Here is a 21,914-nt window from a genome sequence, read left to right as displayed (position 1 = left end):
CCCGCGGCTCCGGAGCCACATGCGGCTTTTTCAGCCGTCTCCTGCGGCTCCCAGTCCTCTGCCATGTGCAGTCCAAAAAAAAAAAAAATTGGGACTAAAAAAGTTCAACCAATCAATTCAAATATGCAGGGTAGGTGCATATCTCGCCTTGGCTCCACTGTTCAGTCAATACCTGTTCTGCGCATGCACGCATGTACGCACATGTGCACACATTTTTTGCGGCTCCCAGTTTTTCCTTTTGTGAGGGAACCGGTTCCGAGTGGCTCTTTCACTGTTTCAGGTTGCTGACCCCTGCGTAGGCCCTAGGGCAGGGGTAGGCAACCTGGGCTCTTTTATGACTCATGGACTTCAACTCCCAGAATTCCTGAGTCAGCATAGCTGACTCAGGAATTCTGGGAGTTGAAGTCCATGAGTCATAAAAGAGCCCAGGTTGCCTACCCCTGTCCTAGGGTCTCCTTGGTTGAGCCAGGGGGTTGGACTAGACGACCTCCAAAGCTCCCTTCCAACTTTGCTCTGTTCGGTCCAGCTCTTTTCCCCAGCCTGGCTTGAGCGAGGATGCTAATATCCCGGAAGATGGGAGTTGCAACCTGGAGCATCTCAAAAGGCGGGCCAAAGGCTGGCTTGGCTCCGGGCCCGGAAGGGGCCGGGGTGGGGGGATGGGGATGGTTGGAGCGCTGGCGGAGACGAAGCCAAGCCTTCCCAGCCCATCATCCGCCGTCTTGGCGGGCTTGCTCCGCATCGCAGCCCGGCTCTCTCTTTCGGAGGGGCTTCCTCCGCCCCGCCTTTTGCCCGGGGCGTTGCAGACGTGCTCCAGGCTGGGGAGGGAGAGAGAGAGAGAGAGAGAGAGGGAGGGAGGGAGGGAGGGAGGGAGAGAGAGGGAGGGAGGGAGGGAGGGAGGGAGAGAGAGAGAGAGAGAGAGAGAGAGAGAGAGAGAGAGAGAGAGAGAGAGGGGCAGGGCGCGAAGCTCGGGTCTAAGAGCAGCGGCAGCCGCGGGGAGGTGGAGCCCTCGGCCCGCTGGACCCCGCCCGGCTCGGCTCCAGCCTCTCCAGCCCCACCGTTCTGGCGAGGAAGCGCCCGCGCCGGTCCCGCAGGATGGTGATCAAAGTCTACATCGCCTCCTCCTCCTGCTCCACCAAGGTAAGGGGGGGGGGGAAAAACCCTCCCCCGCTTCCCCTCCCCGGCTGCCTCCCAACTTTCTTCGCCTTTGTCCCGGGGGAAAGTTGCAACCGCAGCCCCCCCTCCCTCCCTCCCTCCCTCCCCCGAGAGGGTCCCTTCCCGTGGAGAGGGTCCCTTGCTTTCCCGGGTTGTTTTTTTTTGCAGCGACCCCTCCTCCCTCTCTCTCAAATGGGAGCGGGGCTCAACTTTCGCAGGGCTGGTGCTTTGTGGCTGTATCCCCCCCCCACCTAATTCTTTACACACACACACACACACACACACACACACACACACACACACACACACACACACACACAGGGTTTGGGGCCATAGGATTCCAATTCCATGCACTGGAAGGCTGGTGTCTGGATTTGGGAGCTTCTCGGTTGAAATGAATACCTGATTGTCTTGCTATTGAGGGTGCATAGGAGGTGGGGGGGGGGTGTCTCTTAGTTTTCGTAGGCTGGCTGGCTGGCTGGTCTCCTCTGTAGTAAGACCTACCTGGTCAGTGCATTTTACTCCTAGGTAAAGAAGAGATTTGCGGCTTAGTTTCTCCCTCTGGCTATAATAGTCCAGTCTATCTTCATTGGATGGAACTCTTTCCTGCTCAGGGCTGGACCGCAGCAACCATTTTCCATCTCCTAGGTCCCCTGCTTGAGGCTTCCTAACTGTGTGCAACCCTGTTTCCAATTTAGAGGAAGCTTTGATCTGAAGCTTTTGGCTAGTCTGGAGAGCATCTGCCTCTTGAAAATGTACCGATTCTTTCTCTGTGCAAAAATTCTTTTTTTTTCTTCTTCTTTTCTTAGTGCCTTCTAAGGCTCAGGTGATAAAAGTTGCCTGGGAGGAATCAAGCTGCCAGTTTGTCATTTTTCCTCCTTTGTATATTCACCTTTAAAAAAAACAGATTGCTGATATTATCGAAACAATAAGCATCCCTTTAATCCACTTAGCACCTGGCACTCGAAGGGAAGATCCTGCTGCTTGAAACCCAAAGCTTGGGTCTTTTGTTTTGATTTCAGCAAAGGCATTAGTGCACTCCCAGTTGTTTGCTGTTGGCTCCAAATTTTATTTTCGTTTTGCGGTTTTTCCCAAGCATCCGGTCCTGCAGAGCTGAGTGTTTACAGATTTCTTTACGGTGCTGCTCGGTTTTCATCCAAAAATGCCTCAGCTGTGGGATGCATAATTCGGTAAATGAAATTTGTGACTCAGCATTGATGAGGGACGTGCAAAGCTAGAGTAAAACCAAGGGCTGTTTCCCACAATGCACGGGGGATGACCAAAAATATCGCATTGAGTAGGGAGAGGTGCTGAGGGGAGATTTGGAGGCGGCAAGCTTGGTCTTCAAACTTAGCCAGTTGTGGGTTTGTTTGTGTGTTGTTGTTGTTTTGGTCAATTCTCTGACTCGCCTGATCTATCTCTTGGATGACTAAGAGTAACGCTATGCCCAGATAACCTTGGGAGACAGGAGGGAGGGCTGCAAACTAGACAAGCGGCAAGCAAAAGATGTCTCGGCCCAGAGAAGCAGAGAAGAAGTTATGGGAAACATTTCAGAAAATGCCCTCCTTGGTTTTCTGGACGGAGGGAGTGCATTCAGTCTTGCAAGAATCTGTTAATATTATGCTTGCAATAAATATAAAGCTAGCTTCTTGTCTAGAATCATCTGGGCAGGGCTATCACTTAAGAAAACAAAGTGTGGAGAACCTTTGCAAGTCCTCCCTTCTTATGCTTTAAAGAAAGCAATTGGGTGTTACCACTGGACAGACTCTTTAAACGCCAGCTTAAACTGCTAAATCATAGTTCTCACTTGAGAACGAATCTTGGGGGCTGCTTAATACTTTTCTGAGTCAATCATCTGACACTTTGCCTCTTGCGCGGGTGACCTTTTTTTACAAGTCCAGGGTTGACTCTTAAAAGTTCAGGTGGAAAACTCTTATTGAGCTACAGCTTTAGCCTAAAGGCCTTGCGGAAATCTGAGAGCTTCGGGAAAACTAACATAAAGGCCTTTGCGCAGAATTTCTCTCGCAGAATTAGTCTTACTAAGTTCAGACATGGTACTAAACCAGTGTGTGTGTGTGTGTGTGTGTGTGAAAGTATTGTGGGTGCTCTCACGGGTGGAGTCACTGCTTTAAAGTGTAACCCATTTTAGGCAAAGCCTATCATTAAAAAACTGTTTTTAGCCAGGCTGAGACAATGGCGGCGTAGTAGGCAATTTGTCTTGGCGTTGAGATTATTCCTGAAATTTCACTCTACAAAATGGTAAACAGGGAGGAAGAAGAGTCTTCCGTTCCTTAAGCATCAAAGCTATCGGAAGCCATCTCTGCAATAGAGATAATTAGCTTTCATCCTTTAGTCAGTATTCCCAGCTGAAATATTTTAACTATTATTGTAATTGCAGCTGCTGCTTTATGCTTTCTGACTGGTACCCTTTCTTTCTTTTTTCTTTTCCTTTTCTCCTTCATAACTGGACTATAAACCTCTGAGGCAGGTGTATTTCTGTCGTGAATACCACTTCATTTCTTTTTTGAGCAACATCCACAATAAACAGCCAGTTGAAGATGGCTGCTTCGGTGGCCATTTGGAGATTCCCAACAAGTGCGCTTTGAATTCATGCAGCAGGGGAGGCTGGGGAATTCTGGGAGTTGAAGTCCACACATCTTCAAAACTTGGCAAGTTTGAAAAAACACTGACTTAGAGTCAAAGATGCCCTACCTACAGGTGGCCCTTGAACATAATAAGCACAATTGGCACCCGAATTTGCATTGTTAAGCAAAGCAGTTGTTAAGTGACATCTCATTTTATGACCTTTTTTTGCCACAGTTGTTAAGCGAATCATGCAGTTGTTAAGTGAGAAGCCAACTGGGAAGGTGGCAAATGTGATCACATAGCCCTGGCTGCAACCATTGTAAATACACGCTGGTCGTCTGGGGCCCAAGTTTTGATCATGTGACTGTTGGGTTGCGGCAGTGGTTGTGAGTATGAGGACCAGTCATAAGTCACTTTTTTCAGCGCTGTGAATGGTTATTAGATGATTGTGAGTCAAGGACCACATCAAGGGCCTGCAAAATATCTAGGTCTCAGCTAGTCCATATCTCTTTATAGCCTGTACATTCTGATTTTTCCAAGACTGGTTTGGCCAAAGAAGATCCCTGAAGTGTCTGTAAGTGTGAATCCACTTACAGGCTGGATTCACACCCTCTAAGGCAGGGGTCTTCAAACCTGGCCCTTTTATGACTTGTGGACTTCAACTCCCAGAATTCCTCAGCCAGGCATAAAAGGGCCAAGTTTGAAGACCCCTTGCTCTAAGCCAGGGTCTCAGTGTGCTGTATGAACTCAAGCATCGTGGTTTGTGTACGCTGTGATTCATCGCTGAGTGCAGGATTGGATGGTTGGGGATCACATTCAATATTTTTTGAGGACTAGAAGTGGGTGGATGGTCTCATTCATCCAGTCTTCCTGCTCTTTGGATTCTTTCCTTGGTTCTTTTAAAAATTGTTTTTAGCTTTATTTTAGACCTTGTACCTGTGGTTCTCAACCGTTCATCTACTGGCCATTAAAAAGTGTTTATTTTTTTGGAACAATCTGAACAAACACCTTTAAAGGAGGGTAGAGCTCAAGTGGGTGAGACCCAGTGTGGTGTGGGGTAGTGATTAAGGCACCAGGTTATAAACCGGGAGACTTTGAGTTCTACTCCTGCCTTGAGCACAAAGCCAGTTGGGAAATTTTGAGCCAGTCACTCTCTGAAGCCCTAGGAAAGAGGCAATGGCAAGCCACAACAACAACAACAACAACAACAACAACAACCTTTGCCAAGAAAAACTGCAGGGACTTGTTCAGACAGTCTAAGAATCAGACACAATTCAACAGAAGGAGAAAAAAAAAAGGCTTAATCCAGGCTTAATCCAACTGTTTAAGTAGTTTCCAGGTCTCTGATTTGCTAATAATGTTGGAACTTCCCAATTCATTTTATTGTTGTTGTATAAGTACTCTTAGTTTGGATTTGTGCACACTGTAGTGAAAGAGGCTGTGTGTGGCTAAATGCTAAAATCTGCCCTGAGTGTATATATTTTTTAATGATCATACAAAGAGAGGAAATCTAATCATGGCACTGGGCTTTGGTGGATAAAATAAAAGTCTATGAGAGCCTGCTTGGATGTCATCTTTAAAAGGATGGGTTAGATGTGTATAATAAGTTATAATTGGCAACATCTGTTGTTCCAAACCAAGCTGGAAAATTCAAAAGGAAAAAGCATGACAACCAGTCTTTAGGGAGACATAATTCTTTAATTCTGTGGTTTCCTGGCAAGCTTCACCAAGCAGCCTTTCTGAGAACTACCCTAAAAATATGAAAATGTAAATTGTTAGGAAGACTCAGAATCAGTGGCGTCTTTAATAGTGCAGACAAGTGGAAAAGGGACATTTGTGTTTCAACCAAACAGCTAGAACATCAATTAAAGGAAATGGGTGGAAAGGTGAATGCAGCTAGCTGGAATATCCTACAGATGTTCTTTGGTGATCCTAAGGACTAGCAACTTAACATTGAACTAAATGAAGCGGGACAACCAAGGTACTGACTTTTATATTTCATGCTATTTTTTTTTCTTTTTTGAATGGGATACTGTTTGAATGGAAGCACCCTTGCCAAAAAACAAAAAAAACCTATTCATCTTGAATTATTCTGGCTGTTAATCCTTGAACTGTGGTTGGCAAATGTGATGTTTTAAATACCTTTAAAAACAACAGAGGGCAAAGGTGAATCAAACAGTCTTAGGGTATGTTCAGCAGAGCTCAGTAAGCAAGCCCCCCCTCCCCACTCGCTTTACTTGCTGGACCTTTAGCAGTTAATGGATAACCATGTTAAGCCTGCTGCCCTCCAGCCAATGGAGAGGTTGCCTCTGTGTTTATTTTGGACGATACAAAAGCCATTTTCAGAGCTTTAAAAGTCAAACATTGTTTGGCTGATTTCAGAGCCTGCCAAGAATCTGGGGCTTTCCTACTGAAAGGCAGTAAAATTGGGTGGCCTCTTGGATAACTGCTGTCGTCCCACTGCTTTCTGAAGGAGCTCAAATTGTGGCCACAAGGCATTCTTTTCAGACTGGATCATCCTACAGTTAGTGGCTGGCATCCAATTCGCCCCCCCCTCCCCCAACTCACATTTTACAGAATGGATAGTGATTCTGTTCCAAGGAGTCTTTGGTTTTTAGCAAACTGGAGTTGCAATCCTCAAGAGAGAGAAAAATGCCAGACCTATTCAGAATTATTCAGGTCTAGAATGGCGATGTCACTTTTGGTGCCTGTCAAATTATAATCGACAGGTTTGCAGGTCTTAACTTTTCAGGCTTGAAAATAGCCGCGGTGCTGGAAATCTAGAGAAGAAAGCTGAAATGGACAGAACAAGGCTTGCTCTATTGATCCAAAGCAGTCTGGTGGAACGCTGGCTGCAAGGGTCCTTCTTCATGGGGGGAATCTAAACAGACAGCTGTACTAGAGGTCCATGCCACTTTTATCAAAAACTGTGTGATTACTCAACCAGTAGTCCCAAAGGTGCTTTTCCAAAAGGCAACTGGACTTGTTTGTTTTCCTTGAAAATGTTTTGCTTCTCCTTCAAGAAGCTTCTTCAGTTCTAGCTAAGCTTCTTGGAATTGATGATGTTACCTAATGAAATGTCTACAACCAAGCTCAGAGAGCACCAAACACTCCGCAACAAATTCTTTGTATTAATTTGACTTCTTCTTCTTCTTCTTCTTCTTCTTCTTCTTCTTCTTCTTCTTCTTCTTCTTCTTCTTCTTCTTCTTCTTCTTCTTCTTCTTCTTCTTCTTCTTTTTCTTCTTCTTTTTCTTCTTCTTTTTCTTCTTCTTCTTCTTCTTCTTCTTCTTCTTCTTCTTCTTCTTCTTCTTCTTCTTCTTCTTCTTCTTCTTCTTCTTCTCCTCCTCCTCCTCCTCGTCCCCCCCGTCCCCCGTCTCCCGTCTCCCTCCTCCTATGAATTGGCTCATTTGTTCTCTTAGATTTCAGCAGAAGAGCTACTGGGTAAGAAATATTTGGCTAACCTCAGGAGAGGAAAGGCAAATTGGTTTTTTGTTTTTTTTTTAAAGCAAAGTGACAATGCGGCCCTTGTTAGATATTATGGAACAGCTTTCTAAAACAAATTGCTTTCAGTCCTAAAACTATTTACTCTGGTAGCAATAAATATCAACACGTGTCCTGTTGCCAACTATGGTATTGGGGTGGTAGTCACCCCAAAGAGGATTCAGTCTAGATTGTGATCACACAAATACTGTGTGAATCTCTATATAGGTTTTTATTATTAGAAATAAGATCTATGTGGCTTTGCAGTATTTGTTCAGCTTTTATCTTGATCTCTCGAATCATTGCACTGAATACATTTGGGATATAATCCTGGATTTGGATTCTCACCCAGCTGTGACTTTTTCTGGATGACTTTGGAAAGGAAAAAAACAACACATTTTCTCTTTGCTCTGATTTATTATTTCCAGAACCTGCAGTGGTAGCAATTGTGGAGATTTTAAAAAAAAGATACAAAATACCCCCATGTAATGATTTTTAAATATGCAGTAGAGTCCCATGATAGTATTCGGTGTATTTCTTTTTTTCTTTTGCTACAGTGACTCAGACAAACACACACACACACACACAGGCGTAGATCAACAGATCTGAGAAGAGTTGGAGTGTTGTTTTAAGTTGTCAGCCTCGCTCAACAATCTGCTATGTTTACAGGGAAAAATGTTACCTACACCTTTTGTGAGAGTAAACTTGAAGAAAGATTACAATGCTTTCTTCAAATAAATGTCCCGTATAAACTGGTTGCATTGCTGCTAAAGGATTTTTCCTTAGTCTGGTGTCTGATTAAAGTGGATTAAACTGCCATTTTGGAGCTCTTTCAGATGCTCTTTCAAATGCTCCCTAATTTTTGCACATTTTTAGATTTCCTTATGTTTTTCAAAATTCAGCTGCTTCAGATTCACCCTTTCTTACTAGCTGTAAAATTCAAAGGGCTGGAAAATGTGCGCCCTAAACTTGAATTAAATAGTGCTCGGTTCTCAGTCCTCCAGAGTTGTCAGCCTTCCTGGTGTTTGCAGCTGGAAACTCTTGTCAAATGGGAGGCCCATCGGAGCAAATCCAGCTGCTGTTGGTTTACTGTCCTGTCAAGTTGTCAGAAGGCAGAGCAATCTTTCCATCTCAGGGCTGAAATGACACACTGATCTTTTTTTTTTAAATTTCTTTTGTTTCCTCTCCTTGAGTCAGCAAAAGGTTGGGTTCAGAGCATTCTGGAGAAGTGGAGGAATTTTTTTAATGCATAGTGGGGAAATAGGAATCCCCCTAAGGTTAATGGGTCCTTTGCTTTTCGTTTGTGATCCTTGCTTGGCTCTGCTCTTTGAAATGCGGACCTGGGAACAATAGCATTGGATTGCAAGGTTGGGATTCAGATGTGAAAAATGGAACGAACGGCTGCAAAAGTTGATGGAGTTAGCAGAGGTGGCCAGATTGACTGCTTGGATTAAAAAAAAGAAAAAAGATCACAACTAATTTTGTTTCTACTTGGAATCCGCTTTTGGACTTTTGGTGGGAAAAAAATGAAACTTTTCATTCTGGATTTTGCCAATTAGATAGGTTTGATGTTATAGAAATGGCTGATGCAATGGCGCACGTGCCCACAGAGAGGGCTCTGAGTGCCGCCTGTGGCACGCGTGCCATAGGTTTGCCACCACTGTCTTAAGGGAAGTCAGCATCTGCTTGGGATAGCAACAGCACTCAGATGTAGATACCGCTTCACCGTGCTTTACAGCCCTCTCTAAATGGTTTACGGAATCGGCATACTGCCTCCTCCAACGATCTTGAGTTTTTCATTTTTTAGCAATCTCAGAAGGATGGAAGGCTTAGTCAACCTTGGGGCGGTCAGGATGGAACACCTGGATGTACTGTAGGCAGAGTTAGTCTGCAATACGTGGCACCCAGTTAGCAAGATTGCTGGAAACCCTTGGGAAACAGATGAGCTTCTTATGGCTATTTTTAAAAAAAAGGTTTTAGCCTTGACTTAAGCTGTGGTTTCTATGACTTGGAACCCAAACTAAGCCTTGGTGGAGCAGTGGGCTAATGCCTCCTTAAGTAACACCAGCTGCCTGCAATTAGCGCAGGTTCGAGTCCCACCAGGCTCAAGGTTGACTCAGCCTTCCATCCTTCCGAGGTAGGTAAAATGAGGACCCAGATTGTTGGGGGCAATAAGCTGACTTTGTAATAATGCCACTTGGGGGTGTGTGTGAAAGCCCTAATAAGCAGGCATATACATAGAATGAAGGCTACTGCTAAGCTTGTAAGCCGCCCTGAGTCTTCGGAGAAGGGCGGGATATAAATGGAATTAAAAAAAATTAAAAAAAACCTACCACAGCCTATCCTGAGAGACAAAACCGATCGACACACTGCTTGACAGATTTTGGTTTGGTTTACCAAGCTGTGAAGATATTTGGATTTGTACCGGGAGACTCATGCTCAAAGCTTCTCACACAAATCAATTTCCGTTAATCCTACCTACCTACCTTACAAAGTGATTGTGAGGGTAAAGAAAGGACATCCCCTCTGTCCACCAAATTGTTACGTGATGCAGAATAGAGGAAGGACATTTTGCTGTCCTACTTTAAGTATCTATTCTGCTACTACTTTGTACCATAACAAGTTAAAGCTGGAATAACCCAGAACTGTTCCATTTGGGAGCCGCTCTGCACATGATCCGTTATATTATTTCTAGGGGCTCTGAAAAGTTCTGAGCCTTTTAATTGGTCGCAGACATAGGTAGAGAGTGGATGGTTGGATGATTGTTGTTAATAAGTCCTTTGACTTTTTATCTCTTTACCTGTTCATATATTTCTCTCTCCCTTCTTTGGTCACCTGTTTTTGCCAATTAAAAACAGGACACAGCAGGACAGATTTTTGATATTTGTTGATTAATAAATGCATTTTTAAAAAAATATTTGTCAAAGTTTAATTTTTTTTTAAATGCCAAGCTTTCCTTTTGCTAGCTGTCTGCTTGCTCAGAACTGGGTATCAGAATTGAGTGGGAGCGTGTTGAGAGCAAACTCGATTGGAAATTACCCAGAAGAATTTTCCAACAAAATCTGGATTCCTTCCACTTTGGTATAATCATCATCATATGACTGGCCTAGTTTTGGCTTAGTGCATTGTGGGAAACTATCCAAATCAGATTTATCTGGTAAATCTTTAGCATATGATGGCATCATAGTGCCTCCTTACTTATTTGGATAGTTTCATAAGTTGTATTCCCACAGAGAACCGATCTTTGAAAGAAGAGTAACAGCTGGAGTTAAAAGCTTGTCAGTGCAAGTATTAACTATATTCACACAACAGCAAATCAGGAGGGTCTTTGGCCATGACTGCTGATCAAGCTATAATAATATCGTTTGCCCAAACGGTAATTTCAAAATATGCAAAGCCTATTATGGTTTTAGTGCAATGTGTGCCATCTGCGATTGGAGGGGGTGTGGTTTCATGTACTGCTTGCATCCCGCAGATGGGGCTTTGCTTGTTTGCACGGACCGGTTTCTGGCACGTTGCAGCCTGGTGCCGGTCCACGGACCGGGGGTTGGGGACCCCTGCTTTAAAAGCCTAGGATAGGAAGAAGAAACCTGCTGATGTTCAGGTAGCATTGAAAATCCTACCCATGAATGAAGCTGTGAGATAGGCTGTGAGTTAATTATAATTACCATAGCATCTGATGAGCCACAAGTTCCCTACCTCTGGCTTAAAGGTAGATAAGAACTATCATTTTGCTTCATTGGAATGAATACAAGAAGTTCTTGACGTACGACCCCAATTGAATCCAAACTGCCTGTCGCTAAGTGAGATAATTGTTAAGTGAGTCATTGCAGTTGTTAAATTAGTAACCCAGTTCTTAAGTGAATCTCTCTTCCCCATTGGCTTTGCTTATAGGAATGTTCCGAAAGGGGATCACATGATCCCAGGATACTGCAACTGTTATAAATAAATAGAACCTGATGTTTAATCATGTGACAATGGGGATGCTGCAACAGTTGTAAGCGTGAAAAATGGTTATAAGTCACTGTTTTCAGTGCTGCTGAAACTTTGAACTGTTGTAAGACGAGGACTAATTGCATATGACTTACAACAATTAGCATTGATTTCAGCTCCCTAAATTCTTGAAGATAGCTGCCAGATTTCCATCCACTATTGCCATCAGCTCTACTCCGTGAGCTGCATTGGCTCCCAGTTGTCCTCCGGGTAAGATTCAAGGTGCTGGTAATGGTTTTCAAAGCCCTACATGGCATGGGTCCGGAGTACCCTAGGAATCACCTGCTGCCAGCGTCAACTTCCCTCTGTCCAGTGCGCTCCCACAGAGAGGGCCTCCTAAGGTTTCCACCGTTCGGAGAATGCCGTCTGGTGGCTCCCAGAGGGAGGGCGTTCTCTGTGGGCGCGCCTGACCTATGGAACCGTTTACCGGTTGAGCTCCGGATGGCTCCCGACCTTCGCTCCTTCCGACGCGACCTAAAAACTTATCTGTTTGAGCAATCCGGTCTGGTCTGACGGGTTTTGTTTTAATTATTGTTTTAATGTAATTTATCTTCTGCATTTGGGCATTAGGGTTTAATTTGTTTTCAATTTCTGTATTTGTGCATTTTGATATTTATGTCCCTGTTCACCGCCCTGAGTCCTTGGGGAGAAGGGTGGTATACAAATCAATAAATAAATAAATAAATAAAAAAATATGATCTTTGACACAACCGGGAAAACCATTGGTGTGAGCAGTCTTAATTAGGAATGAAAGTCAGCTTTCGCCCCGGTGCCATTGGTTTGCAGCCTACGTGCATTCCTGGCCTGTAAACCTTTCTACACCGTTGACAGAAATAGATTCCTTAGATTTTTGTGTGTGCACTTGGCTTACGGCAAGATGCAAATAATGTGTACATTAGACCAGGAAGTCAAGAACTTGGAAAAAGTTCATGCCCAAATATCCTTGCCGTGGATAGATTCAGGCAGATTCTTTTAATTCCAAAGAGCGCCTTGTGATTTGGGACCATCAGGTAAAGACATCTAGTGGCTAAGGACATGACTAAGATTATGTCTTTTTGGAAAAATGAGGCTTTCAGGCTGGTCGCAACCTCCCCTCTTGTCTTCTCCTCTGAAACACCAACGTTCTCAGCTGCGCTCTTTGCTGGGTGCACTTTCAATCTGGAGCAGTAAGCACATTCCTAGTGTTCTTTTAAATGTCAAACAAAGGCAACACATGCAGACTGGCTCAGTTCCCTGCAGATAAATTAATTTCTCCTGGCAGCAGTCCATTGTTCCCTGTTGTCACCCTTTTTTTTCCCCTCCCCCGTTTGAAATGAAGGCCTGTTCTGAGCTCAATCAGCAGAAGTCCAAGCAATTTGAATGGACGGATGCTGCAGGCTGCAGCCAAAGACATTTGAATGAGCCCGTCAGGAACTAGGCGTAATTCCTGAATTTCAAAAAAACAACAACAAAAAACCGAGGTGATCCCCTGCCTTGAAAACAAGTGTTAGCACATGTTCAGGTGTGTCAACACCATTTGGAGAAAGCCCTGAGATCTGTAGCTATGCAAGAGCATTTTAGCTGGAACAAATTGGAGCCTCCTTGCTCAGTCTCACCTCTTCCAGGTCTGCTGGGACACAAGACTGCCAGATCCCTGCTTGCAAACGTGTATGGAAATGTTTTCTGGCATATTCTGCTTGTAGCCTTTTTTACCCCAGTAAGCTAGTAAACACAGTTGTTAAGTGAATCTGGCTTCTCTGCTTGACTTTGCTTGTCAGAAGGTCACGCAAAACGTGTTCACGTGACCCTGGGAGGCTGCGACCGTCGTAAATATGAGTCGGTTGCTGAGCATCTGAATTTTGTTCAGTGACTATGGGAATACTTCAAGTGACCATGGAAATGCTGCAAGGGCCATAAGTGTGGAAACGGGTCCTAAGTTGCTTTTTTTTCAAGTGCCGTTGTAACTCTGAACGGTCGCCAAACCATTGTAAGTTGAGGATTGCCTGTAGTTGTTTTCGTTTGGTCAGATTTCTGTCTATAGCGAAGGAGCAATAAAAGAAACTATTCAGAAGTAACTTTTTCTTGATTCTTGGGATGGGGGGGCTGACGTGTCCCACTAAATCAGTCCAGAGCTCCCGCATACACTGTGCATCGCTATTTCAAGTTTCTCTTGCTTTGCCTATTGCTTTTTCTTTCAGACTGGCTGAAACTCATTCCTGTATCACGTGGTTTCCGCTCTAAACTTTCAAGAGAGTTTGTGACTTAAAGGAATTTGGTCAACCACTCAGCAAGAAAGAGATAGGGAGTTGAAATGCCCCTGGCTCGGGAACCTTGCCTCTCTGGTGCATTAGAGAAAAAGCTGCATTATTTCAGTAATAGCCATAAAGAGGTCCCAAGTGAAGGCACACTTTTTCCTCTAGACCAGGAGTGGGGAAGATGGCCCCTTTATGACTTGTAGACGTCAACTCCCAGAATTCCTGAGCCAGCCAGACTTGTAGACTTCAACTCCCAGAATTCCTGAGCCAGCATGGGGAACAATGGCCCCTTTATGACTTGTAGACTTCAACTCCCAGAATTCCTGAGCCAGCCAGACTTGTAAACTTCAACTCCCAGAATTCCTGAGCCAGCCAGACTTGTAGACTTCAACTCCCAGCATTTCTGGGAGTTGAAGTCTACAAGTCATAAAGGGGCCATCGTTCCCTATTTCTGCTATAGTCTAGACAGTGGTCAGATTACTTCACTGCTAATGAGGGCAGTAAAGTCCATTGGAGAATGCTATCAAAATAAATGAAGCCCATTTGAAAGTTTTTGTTGTTGTTGTTGTTTGGAAGGAAGAAAAAAATATACCATCTTTTAAAGTCCAGATTTTTCATTTAAGGTTACTTAACTGTGACTGAGTGATCTATGTGGACTGTAAGCTAGATGTGCTAGAAGGCCACCATTTAACTATGAATCAGCAGTGTGCTGCAGCTGCCAAAAAGCCAATGCAGTCCTAGGCTGCATGAACAAGAGGGAGAGATTCAAAATCTCAAGAAGTGATATACTGCACTGCTGAGACCACACTTGGAATACTGTGTCCATTTCGGGTCACCAGCCTACAAAAAGCTGTTGAGACCCCTAGAAAAGGTGCAGAGAAGAGCAACAAAGATGATTGGGATGCTGAACCATATGATGAATGATTGAGGGAGCTAGGCATGCCTAGTCCAGGGGTCTTCAAACCTGGCCCTTTTATGACTTGTGGACTTCAACTCTCAGAATTCCTTAGCCAGCTGTTGCACCATACATTGGCCAGTCATGTGCAGCCAAGAAGCTCCCTAGTAGAATAACCTGTCAGTTACACTTGCTGGTACTCAAGGTCTGCATAAGAGAGTTTGTTGGGTTTAGTGGTTAAGGCATCAGTTTAAACCAGAGGTCTTCCAACTTGGCCCTTTTATGACTTGTGGACTTCAACTCCCACTGGCTGAGGAATTCTGGGAGTTGAAGTCCACAAGTCATAAAAGGGCCAAGTTTGAAGACCCCTGGTTTAAAAGGAGGAGACTGTGAGTTCTAGTCCTGCCTTAGGTACAAAACCTAAGAAGCAGTTTGTCTCTCAACCTAGGAAGGAGCTAATGGCAAATCTTGCTAAGCAAATTGCAGGGACTTGTCCAGACAATTGCCAAGAGTCAACAATCACTCAAAGGCCTAGACCAGGGGTAGGCAACCTCGGCTCTTTTATGACTCATGGACTTCAACTCCCAGTTGACTCAGGAATGCTGACTCAGGAATTCTGGGAATTTAAGTCCATGAGTCATAAAAGAGCCGAGGTTGCCTACCCCTGGCCTAGACACAGATACACACACAAATACTCTACAAGTTCTCTTACACCATAAGTCTGTGTGTGCTTCTAGGTTTAAGTGGTGTCAGTCCACATTCTCATCCGTCTACATGTCTTTCTCATTGACGTTGCTAAAATGCCCATGGAGCCAAGATCTTTCCATTGCATCTGTCCATTGCAAAGCCAAAGAATTGGCTTGCATGTCTTCTTCTCATTTCCTCTTTCAATTTGTCTTCCTACATACCAGACAGCTCAGCAACCATATTTGGAGTTAGTTTGCCTGTCTGTTGCTCTCACATCTGTTTGCTGGAGGACTAGAATGTTTTTGCTTGCCCATATATGGAAAAGCTGCTTGGGAAGTCCTCCATCTGGCTTGAATTAGAAGTAATGTCACCTCTTCAGTTCTGATTTTCTCACTAGCTTCTAGCCAGCCACTTCTTATTATGGCTTCCTGGGGATAAGGCTGATCAGGAGGGATCAGGTGTGTGGCTTGAAGTCTACAAGGTCCTTGTTAACAATCAGATTCCTTGTAATCATTCACGTCTCTGAAGCAATGGAAGGAAAAGTTGGAGACTGTAATCAAATGTTTTTATTCCGAGAAGGAAATTGTTAATGGAAAAGCGACAATTAAGTCTTCCTGTCTAGAAATTGGATAGTTATGCATGTTAAGCGTAGGCTCTGTTCAGATGAAGAAATGCATGCAGGCGTAGACACTGAATGGGCACGGATGCATAAACTCTGAAAATAACAGAAAACCCAAGCAAATATGTGTGATTCTCTAATTATCAGCTAAACAATGTGATAGAATGGGAAAGGTGTTAGACCAAAACTGGGGATTTTCACTCTTTGGTTAACCCCGAGATTCAAAACTCACAAGTTGTTGTAGTTGTGGGAAAAATGGAAACACAGTGGCTGTGTTTCCATACTGCCTTGTGATTGCGGAGGAAAGGTGGGACATACATATGTCCAGGTTCCTTCTGTTGCTCTCCCTATATATGTATATATATATGTATATATATATGTGTGTGTGTGTGTGTGTGTGTGTGTGTGTGTATACATACACAGGTTGAGTTCCTTTCAATTCTCAGCAAAATAAGTTTCAAATCCAGGTTTAAGGAATTCAAGGATTTTTTTCTTTTGAAATAAACAGCAAAATGGTTATTAGTTTGATTTTGGAAACTTGCAAACAGACAAAGATGGATTTTAAATAAAGATTTTGGAATTAATTATAAGAATCCTTCCCATGGGGAAAAATGTTTTTGTTTTGAATTCTCTTAAAAAAAAATAAGTTGAGATTTTGAAGGGTGGACACTAGAGGGAACCAGAGGCAACTTTACTTGTATCAGAAGCACCTTCAAATTGTAGACATATATAACATCCAACACTGAGCAAGTAAAACAGGCACAAAATAGGTCACAGAAATATAGTTCATGTAAAAACCATGAAGAATAAATAGGATTAAAACTAAATGACCTTCACTCAGTATCGGTCCACATCAACAGCATTTTCTCTCACCGGCATGATTTCTGCCTCCGTACATGTTGAAGGACATTGTATGCACGGTAGCATATGTGAGATAGATTGTTCTTCTTCTCATTCACAGAGGGAAGGAACTAAATATTCATTGGTTCACCTATCTTTGTCTTAGATTAAAAAGCAGCAGCACGATGTGATCTGCTTCTTAGAAGTCAATAAGATTGAGTTTGAAGAGAAAGACATTGCGGCCAATGAAGAGAATCGCAAATGGATGAGGGAGAATGTCCCGGAAGAGAGTCGGCCAGCCACCGGGAATCCATTGCCCCCTCGAATCTTTAATGACAGCCAGTACCTTGGGGTAAGCAACAGCCTCTGGTTTTTTGTGGGTTTTTTTTTCATTTGTGTTGAAAATCTGTTAGGAAGCTTTATTGTATAAGCCTCACATCTAGAGTCCCTGCCACAGCTGGACACATGATTTGCGTGTAACTTTTGAGGTGGAGTGAGGTGGAAAGTCACAACAGAAGAGAAATGCCTGGTCTACTTTATTTGAACTGAAAAGGCCGAACAGACTTTTTCTCCCAGGCTGTAAGCTAAGCCAGTGTTTCTCAACTTTGGCATTTTAAAGATGTGTGGGCTTCCAATCCAGAACGATCAAAATATTTTTAAATTAGTAGAAATGGAGACACAAATGCTTTGTCCAGAACCAAGGACGTTTCCAGATATTTCTGGATTAATGGGGTCTGCAGGCATTTCCATTTTCACATCGGCAAAGAGGTGGTGCTTTCTTTTTCTAAAGATCCCTGTCCTATTCATAGCCCTCATATATATATATATATATATATATATATATATATATATATATATATATATATATATATATATATATATATATATATATATATATATATATATATATATATATATATATATATATATATATATATATATATTTAATTTGTATACCGCCCTTCTCCCGAAGGACTCAGGGCGGTGAACAGGGCAATGCATATTAAAAAACAAGATACAAAAATTAAAAGCAATTAAACAACAATGCCCATGAATAAATTAGTATACATTAAAAAGTTAAAACCGATTTATAAAACCCAACCCCATCCCATCAGGCCAGGCCAGCTTGTTCAAAAAGGTAGGTTTTTGATGCAACAATTAAAACTAGTTTAAACGTGGAACCTTTTGCAATGTGAAGATTCTGTCATCTAGGGAACAGCAGTCAAATATACTTGAAATTGGCTGCATTTCCCAACTCAGAAATACTTCTCGGAGACTGAAGTTACTCAGCCTATTTATTTTTCCAGTGTTAGTACAATGATCAGATTTCCTACCAAACCAGCTGGATTTTGTGTTGATTTTTGAAGCCAGTAATATATAACTGAATCTCTCAAGGGAGTTCACTCTGCAGGGATGAATCCCCTATCACAACCACTTTGTTTCTTACTAATATCCCAAAAACTTGTTCTAAAGGATTAGTTTGTGAAGTCAGCTATAATAGACAGGAGAGAATTTATTTAAAGAAAAGTATTAATATGAAGTTCTAGGACAGGGGTAAGCAACCTTGGCTCTTTGATGACTTGTGGACTTTGACTCCCAGAATTCCTGAGCCAGCATGGGGGAAATATGGCCCCCTCATGGCTCGTGGACTTCAACTCCCAGAATTCCTGAGCCAGCATAGCTCAGCTTGGAAACCTCTCCCTTTTCCCTCAGCATGGCTGGCTCAGGAATTCTGGGAGTTGAAGTCCACAAGTCATCAAAGAGCCAAGGTTGCCTACCCCTGTTCTAGGACATATCTTGAAAAAGCCAACTATCTAGATTCTGGTCAAAGCTTAGTTGAGTTTTGGATAGGTATCTCTGCTTCCTTGACTACCATGAAAAGTGGGAAATATATTAATATTTATAAACAGGCAGGATGGATCCTGCCGAAACATTCTCTAATGAGTTCCTTTCCCCCAAAGATCAGCTACTTCAAATTGGTTCCTAAGGGCTATAGCATAGACCAGTGATGGTAAACCTTTTAGAGACCAAGTGCCCAAACTGCAACCCAAAACCCACTTATATATCATCGGGTGCCGGGTGAGTGTGGCCCTTTGGGTGGGTGTGACCCAGTGGGTGGGCGTGGCCAATTGGGTGGGTGTGGCTGCAGTGGTAGCTGCAGACTGGGTGGGACTAAAAAGTTCAATCAGTCAATTCCAACTTTGCGAGAACTTTCCCCCCCCCAAGAAGTTGATTAATTGAACCTTTTTTGGGGAGGTACATGGCGGCAGAGGGCTAAAGCGAAAAGGTTTTATAAAACCCAGCTGAAGTCCTAGGACTGGGGTGACGGTGCACATGCCCAAAGAGAGGGCTCTGCGCTGTGGCACCCGTGCCATAGCTTTGCCACCACGGACATAGACTGTACTAATTTTTCTTTTTTCCCCCCTGCCCCATCCCAAAGGATTATGACGCTTTCTTTGAAGCTAGAGAGAATAACGCCGTCTACGCTTTTTTGGGCTTGACTGCCCCACCCGGTTCAAAGGTTAGTATTGCCACAGTTGCTCGAAGATGGTTTCCTGTGCTTTGGGAGTCTAAATGTGAGCGTTACGTTTTGAGTTTATTTCCTCTCTTGTCTCTTTCTTCAGCCAAAGGAGAAATACTGAGAATTGGGTCCATAGGTAACACTTGTGCTAGCATTCAGTATCCATGTAGCACAAACCCTAATGAGGCCAACATGCATGTGGTTTGGCATGGCCTCTCTTACGAGAAACATTCGTTCTTCCTGTCCTGACAGGTAGTAGAAGACACCCTGAGAGCTTTTTTCTTGATTTCTCCTCTCAGATAAGGAACTATTTATGGCATGAAACAGTGCTAGATTTTCTCTGGCAGCCGTTAAAATTTTCAAAGAGATACTCAGCTATGCTGAGCACGGGTAAACTTTATTTTTAAGGCTGATGAGCATCCTTGTTTATTTTATCTTCATCTTTTTTTTTCTTTTTTACATCCCTATTCGGAGACTGCCCCTTTAGTCGTAGGATGAATATTAAGAATTTTTAATAGAGAAATAGTTTACTGTTCCAATATATACTAGTACGTTAAGCATCCTAGCTTTGTGTTATCTTTCTTCTCCTCTTAAAAGCTTCAGTGGTATTACTGAAACGGATGTAACTTTTTCTTCCTTCTCTTTTAAGCTGATCTGTGACCAAAATAAAAATGTGGATTGCATTGTAAACAGGAAGAATTTGTTCAAGATGTTGCCAGTTTATAGTTGGTCAAAGTCCACACTGTTTATTTGGGCTTGTCCTGCTCCAACGGCTATTGAAACTAATACATGTGACCAAATTGTGGGTATGTCTTTTATTTTATTTATTGAAAATACCCCTCCAGCTAACATTTCACTCGTTGTCTTTCCAGGAAGCAGAAGCACTAGCAAAACAAGCGGTGTGAATCCTTCCTTCCTTCCTTCCTTCCTCCCAGCCTCAAGCCTTAAAGTTTCTGCAAAGAGAAAATTCTGCAGCTTTACCCCTTTGCAATAGCAAAAACCAAGGCGCTGAGAGGGAAAACAAACAAAAAAAGGTTTTGTTGTTTTCCCCCAAAATTACTGGTTGCTCTCTACAATATTCTGCCCTATAGGATTAACAGGAAGCCACACCGAATAGTCTTATTATGATGATGAATGATAATAATAAATACCAAAGTGCCACAATCGAGAGAGAAAGAAATTAAATGGAGTTTCTAGAAACCCTTGATTGAATTTTGACACTTGCAATGGATATGATTTATTCCCTGGCAATTGCGCAAAAGTCCTCACCGCCACCCCCACCCACCCCTTTTTTTTTATAAACTTAACAAAAGCATTGTATTTTTGCTCTCTGCGACAGAACTATAATTATACTTGCAGATGCAGAGGAAATCTAGCTGCAAAAATGTTTATTAATAAAACCCCAGTGCCTCTACTGCTTCAAAAACTGAAATGAAAAATAAGATGCCCTGAAGTTGACTTTTCTTTTAATGGTTATTGCTAAAAGTTGCAATGAAGCATAGTTGTAGTTGCAATTACTTGCTGTGATTAGGATATTTGTAGACTTGTTCTTTTGTTATCTTGTAGCATAGATTGATGCCATTGGAGTCTCATTGATGGAATAAGGGCAGGATTTATCAGGGTTGATCAGAACACAATAACTGTCTTAGGGAAAAGTGAGATTATTTTTTTTTGCAGCCTTAGTAAAATGTGCATTTCTAACCCTTCGGATTTATGAAAGCAACAAAATAGGTGGGTTTTTCCCCCTCTAAAATGTGAAGCAAATGTAATATGGGGCCAAAATACCTTTTTTAATTAAAAAACAAGTTCAAATAATTATGAATTAGAATAAAACTTAGTTTGAGACATTTAAGTTTGTAAAATGTTTCTGTGTAAGATGAAGTATGTTAAAATCAAGGGTCCAATATGAAATAAAACTGAATAAAAGTCATTTCCAGAAATGAAGCTTGTAGGTCTCTAAGGATACAGGACGTTCAGCTGATTTTTTCAGTCTGGTTTTGCAATGCTGTGAAGTTACCTTTAGCCGTTCGTCAAACTCCTAGTATTTTCACTACGTGCAACAATGATCAAAGTTTCAGGCAAGAACCCTACCCCAAGCAACATAGTAGTTACAAATAATACTGAAAAATATGTGTGTCTCCCTCCTGTGGATTTGGAAAGATGTAGAAATGCAACTGAATCTCAAAGCCTTAATCAAATTATATCAAGATAGATATATCCAATAGAAGGGAATATATATATATATATAGCTCAGGGTTGAATTGTGGAGTCCTTGGTGCTCTCTGAGCTTGGCTGTTTGCTTTGCAGATATTTCCTTAGCCAACTAGGTAACATTATGAGTGAGAAAAAGTCTGGGGTTTCTGCTTAGATACAGCAACTTGCCCTGCCAGCCTTGGCAGTTCTTTGATTAATACATCCCCTTCAGCAGCCAAGAACTAGATAAGCAGGGATTCACACCAGAGAAACAATCAAGCGGAAAATAATATCCTAATCAAGGAAGTACCAAGGGGAAAACCACACACACACACACACACACACACACACACACACAGAGCCATATTGGCAGGGCAGACTATATAAAAAAAGGAGCATTGATGTTATTTAGTCAGGTAACAAATCATATAGGGACGCGGTGGCTCAGTGGGTTAGGACGCTGAGCTTGTCGATCGGAAGGTCGGCAGTTTGGCGGGTCGAATCCCGAGTGCCGCGTAGCAGAGTGAGCGCCTGTTACTCGTCCCAGCTTCTGCCCACCTAGCAGTTCGAAAGCACGTAAAAATGCAAGTAGAAAAATAGGGACCACTACGGTGGGAAGGTAACAGCGTTCCGTGCACTTTCGGTGTCTAGTCATGCCGGCCACATGACCACGGAGACGTCCTCGGACAAGCGCTGGCTCTTCAGCTTTGAAAC

The 21,914-nt window shown here is 42.9% G+C and overlaps 1 protein-coding gene across 1 annotated transcript; it reads left to right on the top strand.

Moving 5' to 3' along the window:
• Positions 1-898: 898 nt before the first annotated feature.
• SH3BGRL (SH3 domain binding glutamate rich protein like) lies at positions 899-21,624 on the top strand. Its single transcript, XM_081336829.1, has 4 exons — positions 899-1,137; positions 16,653-16,838; positions 18,927-19,007; positions 19,880-21,624. Exons 1-4 carry the CDS (start codon positions 1,093-1,095, stop codon positions 19,910-19,912), a joined length of 345 nt encoding a protein of 114 aa, XP_081192955.1. The 5' UTR covers positions 899-1,092; the 3' UTR covers positions 19,913-21,624.
• Positions 21,625-21,914: the final 290 nt, after the last annotated feature.

Source organism: Vipera berus, assembly GCF_964194415.1.
Source record: "Vipera berus genome assembly, chromosome: 11".
Taxonomy (NCBI): Eukaryota; Metazoa; Chordata; class Lepidosauria; order Squamata; family Viperidae; genus Vipera; species Vipera berus.
Note: the sequence above shows the minus strand (reverse complement) of the source record. Positions and strands in the feature narration are given on the sequence as shown.

Bases quoted from the DNA above. Each gene is read 5' to 3' on its own strand.
- SH3BGRL (XM_081336829.1), top strand. From the start codon at position 1,093: ATGGTGATCAAAGTCTACATCGCCTCCTCCTCCTGCTCCACCAAG. The intron at 1,138-16,652 runs GTAAGGGGGGGG...TCTTTGTCTTAG, and splicing joins CCTCCTCCTGCTCCACCAAG to ATTAAAAAGCAGCAGCACGA. The intron at 19,008-19,879 runs GTTAGTATTGCC...TTGTCTTTCCAG, and splicing joins CTGCCCCACCCGGTTCAAAG to GAAGCAGAAGCACTAGCAAA.